Consider the following 23,952-nt stretch of genomic DNA (forward strand, 5'->3'; position numbering starts at 1 on the left):
CTTGTCTCTGTACTAATCACTTTATGTTCCTCATTTAATCCTCCAAGGAACCTTCTGGGTAGAAATTATTTCCATTTCTTAGTTAGGGAAACTAAGGCTTTACTTCTTACAAGTCTGTCTGACTGTAAGACACATTATTGCCTGCTAATTGTATTCCGGGGCAAGAGTTTACCTTAATGAAAGTTGGAGGAAGCCCTTGATAGAATAAAATCTTCGACTCCAGAGAGAGGATTGTTTGGTTGTTTGGGTCCATGATTACTGCTAGCACAACCCCTAGTGGTTTCCACATGAATATTCATTTTTTAGTTAAGTTCTCCTGAGCCTGAGGGAAAGGAAGTATTTCTTGCCCTCCAGAAGTGGTCCTCATTTTCAGTTCAAAGTATGTCCCTCTGGACTGGTACAAAGCAAGAATTACTGAATTGTGGCTAGCAGTGGGGACCTATTCTTTTGCCTAACAAAGGAACATGGGCCAGAACAGGGTGTGTCTAACATGTGGTTACTTGGCTATTCAGGATGATTTTAGTGCTAATATGAAAATAAAAGAAGTTCAGGCTTTTTGGCTTGCACTTGGGCTGGCCCTGCACAAAACAACCAAGTCTATCACTGCCTCCTACTCCACTTCCTCCTTTCCTTTCTCCTGTGGCAGTGACTCTTCCCAAAGTACCTTCTGGGAAAAACTAGCAATAGGAGGTAGAGAAGAGAAGCAAGTATATGCCCTTGAGCTCTTCCACCTGCAGCTTTGAGAGCCCACCCTGAATCCACGGATAAGGTGTGCACAGCTGCATTATTAAGCTTAAGTGACTGCTAACAAAGACCACAGGTAACTGCTGTGGATAGGTCCAATGCCGGGGGCTTGTGGAAAATTTGCATTTCATGGTCAGATGACAGAAAGGCAAGAGTTGAAAACAATTGCTTTGAGTCAAGCTTCAGAGTATGGGTAGTGTGCAGGGCTAAGGCATGGGGCACCACTGCCACCCTTTGCCCATAGTTCATCCACTGATCAAGAAAGGAGGCACTGAAGTTGCCAGTCCATCCCTGTTCTGACAAATTGGGGAAACCCTGAAGCCACCTGTTCTGCTATAGGTGCTTTGTGACAATTTCTGTAATCTCTCAGCTCCTGAATCTCAGCCCCATCTGAGACTCTCTTGGCCACTAGTGTTAGCATTGCCTCTTCTTCCATTCCACAGGTAAAGCAGTTTCCACCCTGCGGGTAGAAACACAGTGCTCTCTTGCTTTTACTCTTTTCTTTTTCTTTTTTTTTTGTTTGAGACAGAGTCTCGCTCTGTTACCCAGGCTGGAGTGCAGTGGCGCGATCTTGGCTCACTGCTTTTACTCTTTTCAAAATCTCTCCCTATCACTTTCTCTTCATCTGGTTCCAGATGTTTTGGAAGGTTGTTACCCAATTCTATGCTTAGGAATTAATTAAACAATTTTTCCCCTATCCTCCCTAGAATATAAGAAGGAGAAAGGGTTCATCCTTACTTCCCAAAAGGAGGATGAAATCATGAAGGTGCAGAACAACTCAGTCATCATCAACTGTGATGGGTTTTATCTCATCTCCCTGAAGGGCTACTTCTCCCAGGAAGTCAACATTAGCCTTCATTACCAGAAGGATGAGGAGCCCCTCTTCCAACTGAAGAAGGTCAGATCTGTCAACTCCTTGATGGTGGCCTCTCTGACTTACAAAGACAAAGTCTACTTGAATGTGACCACTGACAATACCTCCCTGGATGACTTCCATGTGAATGGTGGAGAACTGATTCTCATCCATCAAAATCCTGGTGAATTCTGCGTCCTTTGAGGGGCTGATGGCAACATCTAAAACCAGGCACCAGCATGAACACCAAGCTGGGGGTGGACAGGACATGGATTCTTCATTGCAAGTGAAGGAGGCTCCCAGCTCAGCCACGTGGGATGTGACAAGAAGCAGATCCTGGCCCTTCCGCCCCCACCCCTCAGGGATATTTAAAACTTATTTTATATACCACTTAATCTTATTTATCCTTATATTTTCTAAATTGCCTAGCCCTCACACCCCAAGATTGCCTTGAGCCTACTAGGCACCTTTGTGAGAAAGAAAAAATAGATGCCTCTTCTTCAAGATGCATTGTTTCTATTGGTCAGGCAATTGTCATAATAAACTTATGTCATTGAAAACGGTACCTGACTACCATTTGCTGGAAATTTGACGTGTGTGTGGCATTATCAAAATGAAGAGGAGCAAGGAGTGAAGGAGTGGGGTTATGAATCTGCCAAAGGTGGTATGAACCAACGCCTGGAAGCCAAAGCGGCCTCTCCAAGGTTAAATTGATTGAGGTTTGCATATTGCCTAAATTTAAACTTTCTCATTTGGTGGGGGTTCAAAAGAAGAATCAGCTTGTGAAAAATCAGGACTTGAAGAGAACCGTCTAAGAAATACCACGTGCTGTTTTTCTTTACCATTTTGCTTTCCCAGCCTCCAAACATAGTTAATAGAAATTTCCCTTCCAAGAACTGTCTGGGGATGTGATGCTTTGAAAAATCTAATCAGTGACTTAAAAGAGATTTTCTTGTATACAAGGAGAGTGAGATAACTTATTGTGAAGGGTTAGCTTTACTGTACAGGATAGCAGGGAACTGGACATCTCAGGGTAAAAGTCAATACGGATTTTAATAGCCTGGGGAGGAAAACACATTCTTTGCCACAGACAGGCAAAGCAACACATGCTCATCCTCCTGCCTATGCTGAGATACACACTCAGCTCCATGTCTTGTACACACATACGCATTGCTAGTTTCAAGAAATGAGGTGATCCTATTATCAAATTCAATTTGATGTCAAATAGCACTAAGAAGTTATTGTGCCTTATGAAAAATAATGATCTCTGTCTAGAAATACCATAGACCATATATAGTCTCACATTGATAATTGAAACTAGAAGGGTCTATAATCAGCCAATGCCAGGGCTTCAATGGAATAGGATCCCCTTATGTTCAGCTGAAATGTCCCCTTAACTTGATATAATGTGTTATGCTTATGGCGCTGTGGATAATCTGATTTTTCATGTCAACTTTCCAGATGATTTGTAACTTCTCTGTGCCAAACCTTTTATAAACATAAATTTTGGAGATATATATTTTAAAATTGTAGCAAATGTTTCCCTGACATTTTAAATAGAGGATACACCATTACAGAATCTTTCTGGATGATTCTGTGTTATCAAGGAATTGTACTGTGCTACAGTTATCTCTAGAATCTCCAGAAAGGTGGAGGGCTGTTCACCCTTACACTAAATGGTCTCAGTTGAATTTTTTTTTCCTGTTTTCTATTTCCTCTTAAGTACATCTTCAACTATATTCCCATCCCTCTATTTTAATCTGTTATGAAGGAAGGTAAATAAAAATGCTAAATAGAAGAAATTGTAGGTAAGGTAAGAGGAATCAAGTTCTGAGTGGCTGCCAAGGCACCCACAGAATCATAATCATGGCTAAATATTTAGGGAGGGCCTACTGTGGACCAGGCATTGGGCTAAATACTTACATTTACAAGAATCATTCTGAGACAGATATTCAATGATATCTGGCTTCACTACTCAGAAGATTTTGTGTGTGTGTGTGTGTGTGTGTGTGTGTGTGTGTGTGTGTATTTGACTTTTTGTTATTGTCCATGTTCTGAAAAATTGCAGCTACTCAGTGAGTGATATCCGAAAAAGTAAATGTTTATGACTATAGGTAATATTTAAGAAAATGCATGGTTCATTTTTAAGTTTGGAATTTTTATCTTTATTTCTCACAGATGTGCAGTGCACATGCCAGGCCTAAGTATAATTGTTGTGTGTGTTGTTTGTCTTTGATGTCATGGTCCCCTCTCTTAGGTGCTCACTCGCTTTGGGTGCACCTGGCCTGCTCTTCCCATGCTGGTCTCTTCAACCACACAGGGATATTTCTGCTATGCACCAGCCTCACTCCACCTTCCTTCCATCAAAAATATGTGTTGTGTGTCTCAGTCCTTTTAAGTCATGTCCTTCACAGGGAGAATTAACTCTTCTATATACATGGCAGAGTTTTGTGGAAAGAGAATTGAATGAAAAATCAGGAGATCAGAATTTTAAATTTGACTTAGCCACTAACTAGCCATGTAACCTTGGGAAAGTCATTTCCCATTTCTGGGTCTTCCTTTTCTTTCTTGTTAAATGAGAGGAATGTTAAATATCTAACAAACAGTTTAGAATCTTATGCTTACAGTGTTATCTCCGAATGCACATATTAAATGTCTATGTTCTTGTTGCTATGAGTCAAGGTGTGTAACCTTCTCCTTTATTATGTTGAATGTCTTTTTTTCTGGACAAGCTTACATCTTCCCTCAGCCATCTTTGTGAGTCCTTCAAGAGCAGTTATCAATTGTTACTTAGAGATTTTCTATTTAGAGAATGCTTAAGGGATTCCAATCCTGATCCAAATCATAATTTGTTCTTAAGTATACTGGGCAGGTCCCCTATTTTAAGCCATAATTTTGTATTTAGTGCTTTCCTGGCTCTCAGAGAGTATTAATATTCTTATTAATAATATAGTTAATAGTAATATTGCTATTTACATGGAAACAAATAAAAGATCTCAGAATTCACTACTGGTGAGAGTGTTGGAGTGTTCATTTACCCTTCTCTTCTCCATGTTCTGAGTAGCTCATCCTCTGAAGAGGGGAGGACGGGGCAAGCTTTCCGGTTTCCTACTTGCCTCCAGTTTTAGCCATCAGAGACACATCTGAGGGATGGTTGAGGTGGCAAAGCTCATCTTTGCTTTTGAAAAGATGCTCACTGGAAGTCCTTAGAGTCCCTCTTCATGGTTCGAGAGACTGATTTAAATAGAGTTCTACCATGTACTGTTTTTCCTTTCCTCGGAACCTTATTTCTAACCCTGGATGATTTCTTATGTCCCCTCTCCTTAGTAGTAATTACATCTGCTGTCTCAATAAAAGGTCACAACTATGAAAGGGTTTGTGTAGCATAGTCTGGCCACAGTGATCCCTGTGCTACTTTTGATGGTGCTAATGACGCTGTCCTCCTTAAAACACTTCTTTCCCCTGGCTCTTTTGACCTCACCCTTTTCTGGACTTCTCTTTCTCTTTCTGTTCTCTGCTTTTCTTAGTGTTCATCACCCCTCTTCTTTCTCTGCCCACCACTTTAATGCTGGTTTACTTCAGGACTCTACTGTCAGCCCTATTCTTTCTCTACAGCAGAAACTGCAATCCGGCAGCCAATAAGCTGCAGTCTAGCCTATGTCTGTGTTTCATCTGTTTATTAAGTTGAATTTAGTAGCTGATATTTAAATATCGGGAAATTTCTGATCTTTTTTGAAAACAAAACCAAAAACAGAAAAAGGAGATCTGGTGATGCTGGGCCCAATTTTGTCATGGCAGCAACCTTCCCAAACAGAGTGGCAGCTTCCCTCTTTAAGGAGACTCCATGCTCTCCATTTCCCAAGAGTTCTCGTCACCCACACACTGTGCAAATGCACTTATACCAACTCACTGCTGAAGTCCCTCAGGCATGTGAGTTGTGGTCTCTGCTCTATACCCTTGCCAATCTCACTGATTCTTGTGCCTTCAATCAATGCTCCCACATCAGCAATGCCTAAGACCATTTTTCAGCCCAGATGTCTTCTACTCCAGTGCCTCATTTGTTGTAATCACTTGTGTATTAGTAATAAAATACCATTTACTGAGTTCTTTCCCTGTGCCAGGCATCATATTAGCCATTTATATAAATTGTTATTTCTATTGTCCCAACAATTCTTTGAGGTAAGTGGTATAATTCCTATTTTACATATGAAAACTTGAGACTCTGAGAGGTGAACTTGTCTAAACGCATGCAGCTACTAAATGGTGGGGCTTAGATTCAAGATCAAGGGTAGTTAACACCGAAGACCACACTTTCAACCACTGCTACTCTGCTTCTAGGCAGCTCTGTATGGACGTAATGGGCTCCTCTACTTAGTATGGTCAAAATAGAACATTCTGTCCTCCTTGGCAAGTCCCTCCTCCTGGTTCATGATGTTGGGTAAAGGCATAAACATTTACCGTTTTTCGTTTTGACCCAATTCATAAAAATACCTTATTTTTTTAAATCAATCAGTTGAACAAAAGCTTTGAATTCCTTTTACTACAAGAGAATAAGAAAAAGAAATGTAAGAACATAAGAACCAAGTTTATTTATTAAGTTCAGAAGTGAGTGTTCAATAAAGGCCATACTGGGGTGGTTTTCAGTAGCATTTTAAAATATCAAATGGAATGTTAAGAGCACCAAGAAGTAATCCCTGAGGATTTCAACCACCCTATACATGTTATATTTTATTACTTAAATATATTTTTTTCCTACAATTTTTTGGCAGCCCTTTGAAATTTTATTCCTGCAGTAGCCTTCCTTACGGAGTATGTGGATGGTTTGGAGCCTTCCTTAACAGCATACCTTGTAACTAGCCATTGTAGCTGTTGTAGCCACTCATTCACTCCATGGGATCAAAGCATGGAAAGATGTTGTTAAAAATGTAAATGTCCATATTACCTAGCAGAATTGGCACATGAAGCCTTTTAATGCCTTACCTTCCCTCCATCCCCGAAAGCTGGTCAGATGACCCATTTTGACCCTGAGGTCATGAAATGTAAGGCCCTTTAGTTCTGACTAAGGGCCTGGGGAACAACTGGAGTAGCATTCAGGGAGGGAACTGCCTTAGGAAGAGGAGATTGAGCGCTCAGAGTATCCTACCATTATGCCACAGCCCTTGAGAAATCTGGTGCCATGGTCTCATGGGGCATGATTTAAAAATGGGCTTTGATCAATGGTTTGGTCAATGGAACTGATTGACTTTGATCATATCCTTGTGGCTTATCTACTGGAGGGAACAGAGGGATGTTAGGAGTGGAAACACAGACTTTTAGCATTTGGGTTTCCCTGGAGTCCTGCCAATGCTGAGAAAATACAGCTCTTTATTGCTGTGGACGTAAGACCTGATTTTTCTCCTGATTTATATGATCTTGGCCTTCTTTGGTTTTGAGGCTTGAGGTTAAAAAAAAAAAGAACAATAACAACAAAATACAAAAGTAATTAACAGGAAGACCCAAAGTTGTAGAAATATTAGCAGAAGGTAATTTCTAAAGGTCATTTCAGTCCAATGCTCTATTGTCATTTACGATGAACTATTTATTAACAAGGACATTCACCCTTTTAGTAATTTTTAGGATATGACAATCTGTATTCTCCACTTATAATCAGTTTCAAGGTATAACATTCTATAATCCTATGATCATTCCTTAAGGCAACATGGCCTTTAAAATTTATGAAAATCTCATTTACTATTATAAAACCATCAACACTCGCCAGTTTGAAATAAATTTTTTCTACTTCTACTATATGCTATGCTAGGCATTGTGCTAGGTACTTAGTGATCATCTGTTTCCTTGAGAGAAGTAAAAATTAGCTGGCTTGATCTCTTTTGCTCTCCCAAATACTTGTTGCTATCATGTCTATTGTTCATCCTATCCCTAATACACATGCATTACCTAGATGCACTTCAAAATACTGTTGCATCAGTAAGTAGCATTGATAAAATATACCAAATTATTTTAATTATTTAAATTAATACTATTTCTATCCCTTTAATCATATTCATACTATTTTAAACTCTTGAACACTGATGCAAACACACTTCTTCTAGGTAAGTAATAATTCTCATTGCATGCATGGTTAAATCTCATTTTATTAGTGGTCAAATAAATAGTAGTTTTTGAAAAGGCAGACATTTGAAAGTCTAAAATAATTTTATCTATGAATTTTCATTTCTAGGGTGTCAATTTGTAACATAAGGAGACCTGAGACAGAGCCAGTACATTTTATAATACATTACTTACATAATTAATGATACTTTATCCATTCATCCACAGGTACTGATTGAATTTCTACTGTGTGTATTGTGTGTCTACAGTGCTAGGTACTAGAAATTTAAAGACAAATATGAAATCATTTCTTCTCACCAAGCATTGAATATAGTGAGTAGTATGAATTGGATTGAAGAGAAGCTAGAAGCCAGGATATCAGATAAGAAGCTGAGTGCTGACAACTGGAAAGAAATGAATGGATCTGAAATATATCAGGAATAAAAAACGAATAGCACTTTGGGATTGGTACATATGGGTGGTAAAGAAAGGAAGGAATTAATTTGTTCATTCATTCAAAAATATTGTTATTTTGAGAGGCATGAAGAAATAAGAAACAGTGAACACATATAATTTGAAAGAAAAAATCAGAATGCTATGAGAAAAAAATGGGATGGTCTACTTGAAATCGGAAAGAGGCAAGGTCTCTTTGGGGAGATGACATTTAAGTTAAGGTCTGAAAATTGGAAGAAACGAGCTCTGTGAACTGTTGGCAAGGGTCAATGGCGGGGGGTAAAAAGTGGTAAAAGGAAGTTAAAAATACCACCCAAGACTATATGACCAATTTTAGAAATGAAGGCTAATGGTTATTAGCTTCTTTCTTATTTTGGTATGAATATATTTGTCTATGTATTAGCCAATGCTTTCCTTCCACTCTCCCATTCCTCTTCATTCTAATTTAATAGTTTAAATGGTAATTCATTTTATATCTTATCACTTAAGTTAGATAATATCAAAGAGGGAATATGACTCAACTAGAAGAAGAATGAACATCATCCAAAGATGGATAAAAAACTTGTATCTTATTTGTGGGAGAGAGCTAACATGTTTTTGATTATACAATGGATATCGGCATCATTGGGTAGAAGCATCATTTTACTATTGTCTTTATTTGGAGGTTAGGTATGATTAAAGAGGTGTGTATAGATGTCAAGTCGACAAGGGGTGAAATGGGTTTGGTTTGTACTAACACAAGTTCGCCAAGCTAGAAGGATAGTCCCCAGAATTCCTCTTCCCGTGTAGCAACAAGGCAAAGTTTGCATAAGATTTAGAAGGTGAAAGTGAAGGGACAGCCATTTTTCTACACTAAAGTTTGGAGTACAGTGCCAGGTACTGTGCAACTCATGCCCATTGCTGCTGATCTTCTGGCTCATTGTGTTGCTGTGGAGCTTCAGCTTCTCCAGTTCTATCTGTATCTAGGCAAAAATATTATCATCAGACTCTTTGAGACTAACACTCTATTAGTTTTCTATATCTGCTGTAAAAAATTACCACGAACGAAGTGGCTTAGAACAACAAAATTTATTCTCTGACAGTTCTGAAGCCCAGAAGTCTGAAATGAGTCTTGGAGGAGCTAAAAGCATGACGTTAGCAGAACTGGTTCCTCTTTGAGAGTCTCTTGAGAACTCATCTCCTTGCTAGTTCCAGATTCTAGAGGCATTTCTCACTCTTTGGTTAATAGTCCTGTATCATATCACATTTTCTCCCATTGCTTCAATAGTTACATTGCTTTCTTTCCTTTCTACAGTCAAGTCTGCCACTGTCTCTCTCTTATAAAAAACGGTTACATTTAGGAACCCCCTGGAAAATTCAGGATAATCTCCTCATCTCAAGATCTTTAACTTAATGGTGTCTGCAAAGTCTGTTTTGCCAGGAGGTAACATTCACAGGCTTCAGGCATTAAAACATACATATTTTTAGGGGTCATTATTCAACCTATTGGAAATATTTTAATCCAGAAGCAAACAGAATAACATATTTTAAATACTTGAGAAAAGAAAATAGGAGCCAAGAATTTTATATCCAGCAAAACTGATATTCAACTTTTTTTTTTTTTGAGATGGAGGCTTGCTCTGTTGCCCAGGCTGGACTGCAGTGGTGCTATCTCCACTCACTGAAAGCTCTGCCTCCTGGGTTCATGCCATTCTCCTGCCTCAGCCTCCCGAGTAACTGGAACTACAGGTGCCCACTACCACGACCGGCTAATTTTTGGTATTTTTAGTAGAGACAGGGTTTCACTGTGTTAGCCAGGATGGTCTCGATCTCCTGACCTCGTGATCAACCCGCCTCGGCCTCCCAAAGTGCTGGGATTACAGGGCTGAGCCACCGCACCTGACCTGATATTCAACTTTTAAGAATTCAGGGAATGTTGTTCCTATGAGCCCTTCCTAAACGATCTATTAGAAAAAGAGCTCCAGACAGCTAAAGTAACTAAAGAGGCATTGACTTCGGGACTTGTGGTGACTATGAAACATGTGGTTTTTACAAAAATAAGGCTTAAAAGGAAAATATTATGATATATAATGGGTATATCCTCTGATAATGTGGGTATAAGTCTAAACAATAGGTAGGATAATGAGGAGAGGGTATTAAAATGTGCTTCAAACTGTTCTTACTAATGATACTAATGGTGGCTAGTTTTTCTATTCTGAAACTGTGTTATTTATAATATGAAAAGTAAATGTGTAACCATCATTCAAGGCTCAGCTCAAACATGCTCCTCCATGAGAACTTCTTTAATTTCACTAGGAAGAATACATCTTTTACTTTTTTTGAATTCCTGTTATATATTATAGAATTCTTTAATGGCACTTATTACTTTCTATTTTGCATTATAGTGATTTGATGCAAGTTTTTTTTTAAGTTCCATAATAACAAGTTTCTCTACTTAACAAAGTGGTATGCCCATAAAGTTGGCCAGTAAATATTTGTTTGTGAATGACTAAGTGATTTACCTTGAAGAAACTTAGCAGGGACAGAGATTGAAAATTGAAATTGCTAACAAAATTTCCATACAGAGTTTGCATTTTTTATTTTTAAAAAAACTTATTTTAGGTTCAGGGGTACACACACGTTTGTTATATAGGTAAACTGTGTGTTATGGAAGTTTGGTATACAGATTTTTTCATCACCCAGGTAAGAACCCGATAGGTAGCTTTTCCATCCTCAGCCTCCTCCCACACTCTACCCTCAAGTAGGCCCTGGTGTCTGTTGTTTCCTTCTTTGTGTCCATTTGTACTCAGTGTTTAGCTCCCACTTATGAGTGAGAACATGAGGTATTTTGCTTTCTGTTCCTGCATTAGTTTGCTTAGGATAATGGCTTCCAGCTCCATCCATGTTGCTGCAAAGGACATGATCTTGTTCTTTTTTATAGTCAAATAGTATTGCACTGTGTATATATACGACATTTTCTTTTTTTAAGGTAAAATTATAATATTTTCTAGTTTAAAAATTCGGTGGTAAAATATGCAAGCATAAAATTTACCTTTTCAACCATTTTTAAAACTTTTATTTTAGGTTCAGGGGTACACGTGCGGGTTTGTTACACAGGTAAACTGTGTGTCATGAGGGTTTGGTGCACAGGTTATTTCATCACCCAAGTAATAAGCATAGTGCTCGATAGGTAGTTTTTTTATCCTCTCCTAACCCCCATCCTCCACCCTCAAGTAGGCCCCAGTGTCTATTGTTCCCCTCTCTGTGTCCACATGTTCTCGTTGTTTAGCTCCCACTTACAAGTGAGAACATGTGGTATTTGGCTTTCTTTTCCTGGATTAGTTTGCTTAGGATAATGGTCTCCAGTTCCATCTGTGTTGCTGCAAAGGACATTATCTAGTTCTTTTTATGGCTGTGTAGTAGTCCGTGGTATATACGAATCACATTTTTTTAATCCAGTTTACTGTTGATGGGCATTTAGGTTGATTCCATGTCTTTGCTCTTGTGAATAGTGCTGTGATGAACATATGTATCTATGTGTCTTTATGGTACAGTGATTTATATTTCTTTGTGTATACACCAAATAATACGTTTGCTGGGTTGAATGGTAATTCTGTTTTCAAAACTTTGAGAACTCACCAAACTTATGATTTCCATAGTGACTGAACTAATTTACATTCCCTCCAGCAGCGTATAAGCATTCCCTTTTCTCCACAACCTTGCCAACATCTGTTATTATTTTACTTTTTAATACTAGCCATTCTGACTCCTGTGAGATGATCTCTCACTGTGGTTTTGATTTCAGAGTCCATATTTTTTCTTTCCCAAAGTGACACAACATCTGAGGGATAGAGTATCCTCATTAATAATATCTCCTTATTAAATAGTGAAATATTCCTTCTGTAAGTTCAGGTTCTTCCCTTGGTTATTCTTTTTTGGCCATACTGGTAGCACGGAAATAATTATCGAAGGGCCCATATTTTTACTGTTTTCTGAAGGTAGTTAGTTTTTATGGATATGATTTGTTAGGCAAGCCTCATAAATTATAATTATGTACCCACAAAAAAAGCAATTACACCACTACCGATTACCTGTCCGCAACTTTTTGATATACAGAATACGATACTTTGTATAGGATATAAGGAAGCTGTAGCATTCATTCTGAGTCTATGCCCCAGCCATGTACTTACAAACACAAAACATTTGTGAGAGGAAGTATCAGCCAGCTGGTCTTAAAAAAAACAAAAACAAAAACAAAAAACCATGACTTCCTCCTGTCTTGGTAGACTGCTCTGTTAGTTTAGTGTCAATTGAAAACAGAACTCATGTATGCGCCAACAAAAGTCTTTCTGGAAGAGGAATAAACCTACCTAAGGAGCCTGAGGAAAATAGGGTCTCAAGCTTAGTCTAGACATGCAGACTGTTGAGCCTAAATCCCCATTACATAAGAAGTTCTGGTCTGACTTGATGATTGTTTTTCCCATAAAGTTAAATAAAACAAGAACCTCTCTCAAATTACAATAAGTCATGCTCTTCATAAGACTTCTGCCAGAAATTCTGAAGTGGCTAAGTGGCAGTGCAAGTTGTGCTATAACGTTCCAAACAAAAGCTTCCTTTTCTGGGGGCCTGACAGCACCAGGGAAGGAATGAGGGAGTATAAGTGAGGAGAAAGCAAAAATAAAGTAGGCATAGAGAAAAAAATCAAGGAAGGGATAATATAAGAGCCTTTCAAGAATATAGATTTACACTAGAGATTTATTAAATTTGAAGGCCTATAACATAAAATTAATTTATTTAAACAAATATTTATTAAAAATTCCTTTACAAAGTACCTGCCACTGTGTCAGGTGTTCTGGGGAATCTGAGGGAAATAGAAAGACACCAGAATAACATGGTTGGTCTAAAGCATTCAAGATTTAGGATCAATGGAGGCTTGTGTTTAAGTTGAGATTTTACCACCACTTATCAGCTGTATCCTCTGGTTAATTACTTAATTGTAGGTCTACTGATCACTGCCTTCCCTGCTCTGCCATCATACAAATTATCTCATAGGATTGTTTTGAGGATTAAACAAAACACCAACCACAGGTCACAGATTATGACATTTTCAAGGTATTTAATAATTTCTAATTACCACTTGTAGAAACCACAGTCCCTGCCCTGTAGGATCTTACTTCACAGAAAACAAAGACGTAAGAGACTCTAAAAGGAGTAAAGAAAGATGAAAGTTTGTAGGTTTACAAGATAGATGATTAAGATAAGTGGTATTTCTTACATTATTACCAAGTAGGACAGACTGTATAATCTGTATGAGGTGCTAGCCCTGTAGCTTTTTGTTTCATTATTGAAAACTCTATAGAAGTGACATTGGCCATATGGCAGTGTATGAGATACCAGCTTTCATTCGCCCACAGAAAACAACGAGACAGCAATTGATATGGTCTGGCTCCGTGTCCCCACCCAAATCTCATCTTGTAGTCAGATTTGTAATCCCCACATGTTGGGGTGGGATCTTGTGGGAAGTGATTAGATCATGGGGGTGGTTCCCCCATGCTGTTCTGATACTGAGTGAGTTCTCTTGAAATCTGAGGGCTCATAAGGAGCTTTTCCCCCTTCACTCTGCACTTCTTGCTGCTGCCATGTGAAGAAGGACATGTTTGCTTCCCCTCCCGCCATTGTAAGTTTCCTGATGCCTCCCCAGCCCTGCAGAACTGTGAGCCAGTTAAGCCTCTTTCCTCTATAAATTACCCAGTCTCAGGCAGTTGTTTATAGAAGCATGAGAATGGACTAATACAGTAAACTGGTACCACAGAGAGTGGGGTGCTACTGTAAAGATACATGAAAATGTGGAAGCGACTTTGGAACTGGGTAACAGGCAGAGGTAGGAACAGTTTGGAGGGCTCAGAAGAAGACAGGAAAATGTGGAAAAGTTTGGAATTTCCTAGAGACTTGTTGAATGGCTTTGACCAAAATGCTGATAGTGATATGGAAAATAAAGTCCAGACTGAGATGGTCTCAGATGGAGATGAGGAACTCATTGGGACCTGGAGTAAAGGTCACTCTTGCTATGCAAAGAGATTGGCAGCATTTTGGCTTTGCTCTAGAGATCTTTGGAACTTTGAACTTGAGAGAGGTGATTTAGAGTATCTGGCAGAGGAAATTTCTAAGCTGCAAAGCATTCAAGAGGAAGCAGAGCATAAAATTTGAAAAATTTGCAGCCTGACAATGTGACAGAAAAGAAAACCCATTTTCTGGGGAGAAATTCAAGCTGGCTGCAGGAATTTGCTTAAGTAATGAGGAACCAAGTGTTAATCACCAAGACAATGGAGAAAATGTCTCCAGGGCATGTCAGAGACCTTCATGGCAACCCCTCCCATCACAGGCTCCGAGGCCTGGAAAGGAAGGATGGTTTCCTGGGCAGAGCCCAGGGGTCACCTGCTCTATGCAACCTTGGGACATGGTGCCCTCTGTCCCAGATGCTTCAGCTCTGGCCATGGCCAAACAGGGACAATGTACAGCTTAGGCCCTTGCTTCAGGGTGCAAGCCCCAAGCCTTGGCAGCTTGCATGTGGTGTTGGGCCTGCGAGTGCACAGAAGTCAAGAATTAAGGTTTGGTTACCTCTCCCTAGATTTCAGAGGATGTATGGAAATGCTTGGATGTTCAGGAAGAAGTTTGCTGCAGGGGTGGAGCCCTCATGGACAACATTTGTTGGGGCAGTGTGGAAGGGAAATGTAGGGTTGGAGCCCTCACACAGAGTCACCACTGGGGCACTGCCTGGTGGAGCTGTGAGAAGAGGGACATCATTCACTAGACCCCAGTATGGTAGAGCCACTGACAGCTGGCAATGTGCGCCTGGAAAAGCCACAGACACTCAACGCCAGCCTATGAAAGCAGCTGGGGGCTGGGGGTAGTCTGAAAAGCCACAGGGGAGGAGATGTCCAAGGCCACGGGAGCCTACCTCTTTCATTAGCATGACCTGGATGTGAGACATGTAGAGATAATTTTGGAACTTTAAGGTTTAATAATTGCCCTATTGGATTTAATAGGGCAATTATTAAATTTGTCCTATTAATAATTAATAATTTGCCCTATTGGATTTAATAGGGCAATTATTAAATTTGCCCTATTAACAATTAATAATTTGCCCTATTGCATGGAGACTGTAGCCCCTTTGTTTTGGTCAATTTCTCCCATTTGGAATGGGTGCATTTATCCAGTGCCTGTATTCCCATTATATCTTGGAAGTAACTAACTTTCTTTTGATTTTACAGGCTCATAGGCAAAAGGGACTTGCCTTGTCTCAGATGAGACTATGGATTTTGACTTTTGGATGAATGCTGAAATGAGTTAAGACTTTGGGGGAACTGTTGGGAAGGCATAATTGTATTTTGAAATGTGAGAAACAGGAGATTTGGGAGGGACCGGGGTAGAATGATATAGTCTGGCTCTGTGTCCTCACCCAAATCTCATCTTGAATTGTATACAAATTATAATCCCTACTTGTTGGGGAGGGACCTCATGGGAGGTGACTAGATCATGAGGGTAGTTCCCCCAAGCTGTTCTCATGATAGTGAGTGAGTTCTCATGAGATCTGATGGTTTTATAAGGGGATTTTTCCTCCTTCACTTTGCACTTCTTGCTGCTGCCTTGTATAGGACATGTTTGCTTCCCCTGCCACCATGATTGTAAATTTCCTGAGGCCTTCCCAGCCCTGCAGAACTGTGAGTCAATTAAATCTCTTTCCTTTATAAATTACCCAGTCTTGGGCAGTTCTTTATAGCAACATGAGAATGGACTAATACAGCAATCCACAAAGGAAAATAGGCTTGAGAGGGCTCAAGGGTCTAATTAAGAACCTGCAGCAACACAGTGGAGCAAAAAATAGATAATAATAACACATAATGATTGTTGGGGATATCAGCATGCCTGAGATGTGTAGAGACGACTAGAAACAGGGATATAGAGGAGGGGATATCAGCTTGAGTCAGTTACACAGTGGGTTCCACTGTGGTCCCCAGTGGCATGCTCTGCAGAGGACACTGGAAGCTTTTGCCATTGAGGTAACTAATAGCAATCAACACTATGAACCCCCTGGAGAGGGAGATAATGCTATGTCAGCCCTAAAAGAAGCCACTGTTGTGCAGCTCTGGGACTGAGGCAACCCTTGCTCTGATTTCCTGTGAACTCCCTACCCCAGATTTATGGCTGCATTAACCATGCTTGCACCCCAGACCCCAGAACCACCACCACAATGAGCTAGCCTGCACCCTGGTCAGTGGAGCCACTGTTCCAAGCATACTTATGTTTCAGACCCAGGCTCTGTGGCCACTCTAATACTGGAGCTACCACTGCAGCAGTCATGTCAGCAACTGATCCCTGGAGCAGTGGTAGCCCTACACATGCCTGTACACCAGACCCAGGCTCCACAAGCTACTTCATGAATGCCTGCACCTCACACATCATTAAAATATTAAATGGATTAAATATTTTCATTTTTTTTTTTTGTATATGACATCAAAAGCACAGGCAAGAAAAGTGAAAATAAACAAGTGGTACTATATTAAATTGAAAAGTTTTTGCACAGGAAAGAAAAAAATCAATAAAATTAAAAAGCAACCCTAGGAATGGAAAATATTTGTAAATCATATATCTGATAAGGAGGTAATATCTAAAATATATAAAGACCTCATACAACTCAATAGTAAAAAATCAAATAACCCAAATAAAAATGGGGAAAGGACCTGAATAAACATTTTCCTAAGGAATAAATACAAATAGCTAACTGGTCTATAAAAAAGTGTTTGACATTAGTAATCATCAAGGAAATGTAAATCAAAACCACAATGAGATGTCACCTCACACCTGTTAGGGTGGCTGTTATACAGTTAAAAGATAACAAGTGTTGGCAAGGATGTGAAGAAAGGAGATGGCTTATACATTGTTGGTGGCAATTTAAACGGGCACAGCCATTATGGAAAACAGTATGAAGTTTCCTCAAGTAATTAAAAACAAAACTACCATATGATTCAGCAATTTCATTACTGAGTATATACCCAAAGGAAATAAAATCACTATCTTGAAGAGATATCTGCCTTCCCATGGTCATTGAAGTATTATTCACAATAGTTGAAACATGGAAACAACCTCAATGCCTGTTGATAGATGAATGCACAAAGAAATTGTGGTATATATACAAAATTGAATGTTATTCAGCCTTAAAAAAGAAGAAAATCCTTCCATCTGTGACAACATAGTTGAAACCAGATGACATTATGTTAAGCAGAATAAGCCAGACATAAAAAATCAAATACTACATGATCTCACTTATAAGTGGAATTTAAAAATATCAGACTCACAGAAACAGAGAATAGGAGGGGTACCAGGGATCAGACAGGGTGGGTTGGGATAAAAGGGGAGATGTTGGTTAAAGGGCACATACTTGCAGTTATGAGATGAATAATTTTCAGAGACCTAATGCACAGCATGGTGACTGAAGTTAATAATAATGTATTGTGTACTTGAAATTTGCTGAGAGAGTATATATTAAGAATTCTCACCACAAAATGTGAGGCAATGCATAAGTTAATTAGCTTGATTGTGGAAATCATTTTGTTCCTGACCAAACCGAGAGTTGGGCTGCTATTTCTCATGGCCCAATAATGAGATGCAGATGAACTGGGGAGGAAGAGAGTTTTTAGTTGTGTAACAGGTTACAGGGAGAAGGCCTGGAAATTATCACCAGACCAACTCAAAATTACAAAGTTTTCCAGCGCTTATATACCTTCTAAGCTATATATCTACGTGTAAGTGTCCATTCATCTAAAGACATAAGTGATTAGCTTCTTTTAATCTATAACTAAGGTCTGAGTCCTGAAGACCTTCCTCTGGAGCCTCAGTACATTTACTTAATCTAAATGGGTCCAGGTGCTGAGGTGATTGCCCTTGTTGCCTGCTAAATCACGGAGATTTGGGGCGTTCCTTCAGACCTCCAATTAACTTGTTTGTGGAGGCCTGGGGAGTTTCTTCACACGCATAATAAGGCTTGTTTAATCCTAAATGGGTCCTGTTAAGAATTCCTTCGTTATTTTGTCATGCATTAAGGCCCAGGAAAGGCTTAGGCAAACCTCTTGGTGGGCTTTTGTTACATTCCAGCCTTTGCATAAGGGCACAGCCTTTTTTGGCTTTTAATATTTAACTTAACATCTCGGTCAGTACTGAAACAGTTGTTATGGGGGCCTGTATTAGTGAGACATGGCCTGCCACAATTTCATAATGTATATGTATATCAAAACATCATGTTGTATGCCTTGAATGTACGAAATTTATATTTGTCAATTACACCTTAATAAAGTTAGAAAAATAGAAGGAAAAAGAGCATTCTACAGACTTAAGAATGATTAATTTAAAAGATGGACTTACTACTTTTGCAGATGAGAAAACTAAGGTTTACAATAGCAGGGACTACTAATAACCAGAATTGTCTCTTCTTTTTTCTGGAACTCCCAGCCTTCCTTGCAGTTAGGAATGGATATTTGACAGACTTCTAACTAATACAGTGTTAGTCAAGGCCCACCCACCTGTTGCCCTCTATGTCCTCTCTACTGGCTGTATGTTGACCTCTAGGGGAATGGAAGCCTTCATTTGCCTAGAGGCAAATGCTTTAACCAACTGCATGGAATAGACACCTTTCTCCCCTTTTCTTGCCAATTAGAAACACCTGTTTGGTCTACATAAGCAAGAAATTTCCAATTTCTTGGAAATCGTGAAACTCCCCAGGCCTCCACAAACAAGCTAATTGGAGGTCTGAAGGAACACCCCAAATCTCCGTGATTTAGCAGGCGACAAGGGGAATCACCCCAGCACCTGGACCCATTTAGATTAAGTAAATGTACTGAGGCTCCAGAGGAAGGTCTCAAAATTCTTAGAATTTTCCTTTTATAGTAGCTAGGATTGGTTAACTAGTATAGTTGGTAAGAATATGAAATTGAGTATACACAGAACCACTCACAGAGCAAAGTTTATAATTTCAGAGCATCAAGAAATCAGACCATAAATCTACCTTTTTCTTTTCTTCACATGCTGCACTTTAGACAGGACTTAAAACTCATAAAACCGTTAGTCTGACTCCTATCTTTGTTGAGATTGATGCCTACAAATGAAGGATAATTATTTTTGTATTTGTAACAAAAATACAACTAGTAAATGTAAGCATTGCATCAATGGTAAGACCTGTTATGTTTAATATTATTATAATATTATATTTTTCTGTAACTGAGTGTCTTCTTTTTTATACTTTCTAATACCATTGTACAGGTTAAGTCAGGAAATATGGCAGCATTATAAACATTGCTCTTCAGAAGTCTAAATGTTTAATGAAATCATTGAAACAAAGCTTTAGATCCAAATAGAAGTGTAATCTTTAAGTCAATTATTTTCCTATGGCCTATCCCTACTCTAAAGTCATAGCATAATTGTTATGACGATAGCAACCAATTCTCATGGAGCCTATGCTGTACCTATAACCTGATTCAATACAGTCCAAAAGGGATCTGGGACTCTATTTCTCTGCTCAAAATCTTTAAAATGACTTGTTGAAGTTCTTACAAACATATGGTTCTCTAGATCTCCACGCAGGAATGATCAAAAAGAGAAATGAAAACTTTGCTGCTGACTTGTCTGGTACAATTTACGGCATATGTTTTATTTGCAAGTCAGCAGTTAAGGTTTCCCTTCAGACCTAGCCAGTCTGGTGTACTAGAAATGAGCTATATACTTCAGGCAAGACCCTTGGTTTCCAGAATAAAGTCTGCCACACATCTCACAACCCTTGGCCTTAGATCTATAGTTTATCATCCTAATTATTGTTTTCATAAAGTTCTTAATCTATGGAATAGGTAAATCTGTCAGTATAATCTCTAATATTTCTCCTGAATCTAATATTCTACTACAGAAATAGCTATATTTAGGAGGAGAGTTACCACTAACATCACCATCGTCATCACAGTTCTAAGGGCAATAATATATAATAGTGACTAGGAATAGATTCTGGAGCCATATGACCTATGTTTAAATCTTAGTTCTACCATTCACTAGCTGTGCAAGATACTTTGGACAAGATAATAAACCACTCTATGACTCAGTATGTTCATCTGTTAAACAGGGATGAGGATAATAGTATTCACTTTAAAGAATCACTCAGTGGATTAAATTATTTCACCTACAGTTATGCACTGCATAATGTTTGGTCAATGACAGACTGCATGTACAACAGTGGTCCATAAGATTATAAAGGAGCTGAAAAATTTCTGTTGCCAAGTGAAGTCATAGCCATTGTAACATTGTGGTATAACACATTACTCACCTGATTGAGGTGATGCTGGTACAAACCAACCTAGGTTGCTGCCAGTGGTATGAAAAGTACAGTATATACAATTATGTACAGCATGTAGTATTTGATAATGATAATAAACTACTATGTTACTGATTTATGTGTTTATTATAGTATTTATTTTTATCATTATTAAACTATACTCCTTCTACTTATTTTAAAAAAAGTTAAATGTAAAACAGCCTCAGGCAGGGCCTTCAGGAGGTATTTTGGAAGGCATTGTTATCACAGGACATGACAGCTCCATGTGTGCTATTGCCCCTGAAGACCTTCCAGTGGAGCAAGATGTGGAGGTGGAAGACAAGTGATATTGATGATCCTGACCCTGTGAAGGCCTAAGCTAATGTGCGTGTCTTGGTTTTTAACTTTTAAAAAGTTTAAAAAGTAAAAAAAAAAACAGAAATTTTAAAAATAGAAAAAAGCATATAGAATAAGAATATAAGGAAAGAAAATATTTTATACATCTGTGCAATATGTTTGTGTTTTAAGGTGTTATTAAAAAAGAAAAAAGGTAATGAAATTAAAATGCTTATCAAGTAAAAAAGTTATAGTAAGCTAAAGTTAATTTATTATATAAGAAAGAAACATATTTTTAAATAAACTTAGTGTAACCTAATATACAGTGTTTAAAAAGTCTACAGGAGTGTATAATAATGTCCTAGGCCTTCACATTCACTCACCACTCACTCACTGACTCATCAAGAACAACTTCCAGTCCTGCGAGCTCTATTCATGGTAAGTTCCCTACACAGGAAATTGCCTGAAGACACATTTCTCAGAATGTACACCCATCTTTAAGTGATGCATGATCATATATAAAGCATTTAGAAGGTTCCTGACATCTACCTGGTAAACACTATGTATTAGTTATTATTGTTAAGGTTTTAGGGTAAGTCATGGCACTAGGAAAAATATGAGGCCATCAAGGTCTCGTATTCCTGTCACTTTTCTTTATCTATGTGTCTATAAAATGCATGGTGATAGATAACAGAAAAGCGTGGGTATTTTGACTCTTTTGGGGTGATAGATAAGAAAGTGTTGCTAATACTCTGATTCTTAGGTTGGGTAGTGGATAATGAGTGTTAGTTTCATTATTATGTTCCATAATATACACATATACAGTATTATATTATTATATTATATATATTATTTTGCCTGCATTAAATATTTCATAAAAACAACGGGATTTGGGAAATTCTACTTCTGAATATGCATGATATTTTATATATAGATGTCCAAGTCTAATAAGAATAAATTTGTAACATTAAAAAATCATAGGATGAGCACCCTGATAAACCCAATTGCAGAGTGACATCCGAGAAGCTGACTTAAATTCAATGTTGATTTGCTTTGCCTACTAGAATGGGACTGAGATGGGAATGAGCCATATCAGATACAATGGTAAGGTGGGCAATATTCATCTTTGGTGCCAACAGGATTCTACTGTTTATCCCTTTACACTCCTGGTTTCCTCTGGATCTCACCTTCAATCTTTATCAAATCACACTTTTTGGCCACTATCGCCTATTGCCTAGACTTATTTGACGTCCTCCTAACAGGTCCCCTTGTCACCAGTCATGTCCTCTCCAATCCTCTATCTGTCCCACATCCATCAGGTGCTTTTGAAAACGCACATTTGACCATGTCACTTCTTAGCTTGAAACACTTAGATGATAACCCATTGATTTCTGAACAACGTTAACATGGTGTGGCATAGCAAAGACTATTAGTTGCCCTTAATATCTTTTTTCTTTCATCCTTACTAACAGAAGCCTGATTTTGTTAGAGAGAGCAATTGTGCTCAGCTACTAGCATCCCTTGCAGTTGGAATGGTTATTCTGGCCAAGGAGATGTTCTACATTCTGGCCAAGGCAATATAAGTCAAAATATAAGTAGATGTAAGTAGAGACTGGCATCTATAAAAGCTCTGTAAGAAGAGTCTAACTCAGGGGCACTGTAACCTGCTGTTCTTTTTCTCTTTTTTTGAGACGGAGTCTCGCTCTGTCACCCAGGCTGGAGTGCAGTGGCGCAATCTCTGCTCACTGCAAGCTCCACCTCCCGGGTTCACGCCATTCTCCTGCCTCAGCCTCTCCGAGTAGCTGGGACTACAGGCGCCCGCCACCACGCCCGGCTAATTTTTTGTGTTTTTAGTAGAGACGGGGTTTCACCGTGGTCTCGATCTCCTGACCTCGTGATCCGCCCGCCTCGGCCTCCCAAAGTGCTGGGATTACAAGCGTGAGCCACCGCGCCCGGCCTGTTCTTTTTCTCTTATTCCATCTCCCTGCCTAGCAGAAATAGTGCCTAAAGCTGAAATGGCCATCTTAAGAGCTTGAAATGGTCTTACAGCAAGAACTCCTGCACTAAAGATGGCAGAGCTGAAAGCTAGAATAAGTTGGGATCTTTGATGGTTCTTTCATCATGGAGGTAATTTGGACGGCCTACTCCTGGTCTTATTTTTTTGGGACCTAGAAAAATTGGAAAATACCACAAAATGAAGGCCTCAGAAACAGCCTCAGAAGCAAAAGTTTTTTCTGACCTTCTCCTGCCTCTTCTCAGTCTCATTCTCCCCTGAGGATAACCAGAGACACTAGAATCCCCTTTTCCCCAAGGTGGGGTCATAGAAACTAGAACCCTCTTTTCCCAAAGCCAGTCATAAAACCTAAAATTATTACTCTCACTTTCACTCCACATTTCTTTGTAAAAACTGGCCATAAATAAATTATCTGATCTACCTTGTTTGACTGTAGGTCATAAGACCCCTGTTCCAGAGAGAGCTCTACCCATACCCAGAAGGAAGAAATGCATGCTCAGAGAGGCCAAGAAGGATCCAGATAGACAGCTGTGTAGAAATATAATCGGACCAATAAGGTATGATCTAATGAGTGGGGAGTGTGTCTTCATTCTGAAGGCTTCCATGTACATGTTAATAAATTTGTATGCCTTTTATCTCATTAAGCTGCCCCTTGTCAGTGATTTTCAGTGAACTTTAAGAGGGTGAAGGGGAAGTTTTTCCTTGGCCCCAAAATTTTACTTGAGAGAAAAATAATCTATCTTATTTAAATAATCGTTTTGGTGATTTCCATTTCTCACAGTGACACAGTGACACAACATTTCTAAGTTTTGCTCATAGATTTATGATCTGGTTGCTCCCTGTCTCTTGAGCCTCACCTTCTACAAAGCCTACCTATTTTTGCCTTCTACCCTTAATGCCCTACATCTCAAGCAGAATAAATTACATTCAGTTTTCTAAACTTGTTGCACTGTTCTCTCTGCTTGAAATATTTTCTTTCCTTCCTTTTATAATGTCTACTCTTTTTTCTAGATTCAATGATCACTTATTCTAGGACAGCTTCCTTTTAACTCCGAGACTGGATACTTATTGCATGTATTACCATAAAACATCCTGAACTTTGTGTTTTGTCTGGTATAAATTTTAATTGCTAAA

General features: G+C 38.9%; 1 protein-coding gene across 2 annotated transcripts in view; it reads left to right on the plus strand.

Moving 5' to 3' along the window:
• The window catches only part of TNFSF4 (TNF superfamily member 4), a 310,041-nt gene extending 305,416 nt beyond the window's left edge, over window positions 1–4,625 (plus strand). For both annotated transcript variants that reach the window (XM_032160964.2, XM_058443236.1), the window contains one exon: window positions 1,452–4,625. In XM_032160964.2, the coding sequence (XP_032016855.1) occupies window positions 1,452–1,801 (350 nt within the window). In that variant the 3' untranslated portion in view covers window positions 1,802–4,625. The remainder of the gene's footprint in view (window positions 1–1,451) is intronic.
• The last annotated feature ends 19,327 nt before the right edge of the window (window positions 4,626–23,952 follow it).

Source organism: Hylobates moloch, unplaced genomic scaffold (assembly GCF_009828535.3).
Source record: "Hylobates moloch isolate HMO894 unplaced genomic scaffold, HMol_V3 SCAFFOLD_8, whole genome shotgun sequence".
Lineage (NCBI taxonomy): Eukaryota > Metazoa > Chordata > Mammalia > Primates > Hylobatidae > Hylobates > Hylobates moloch.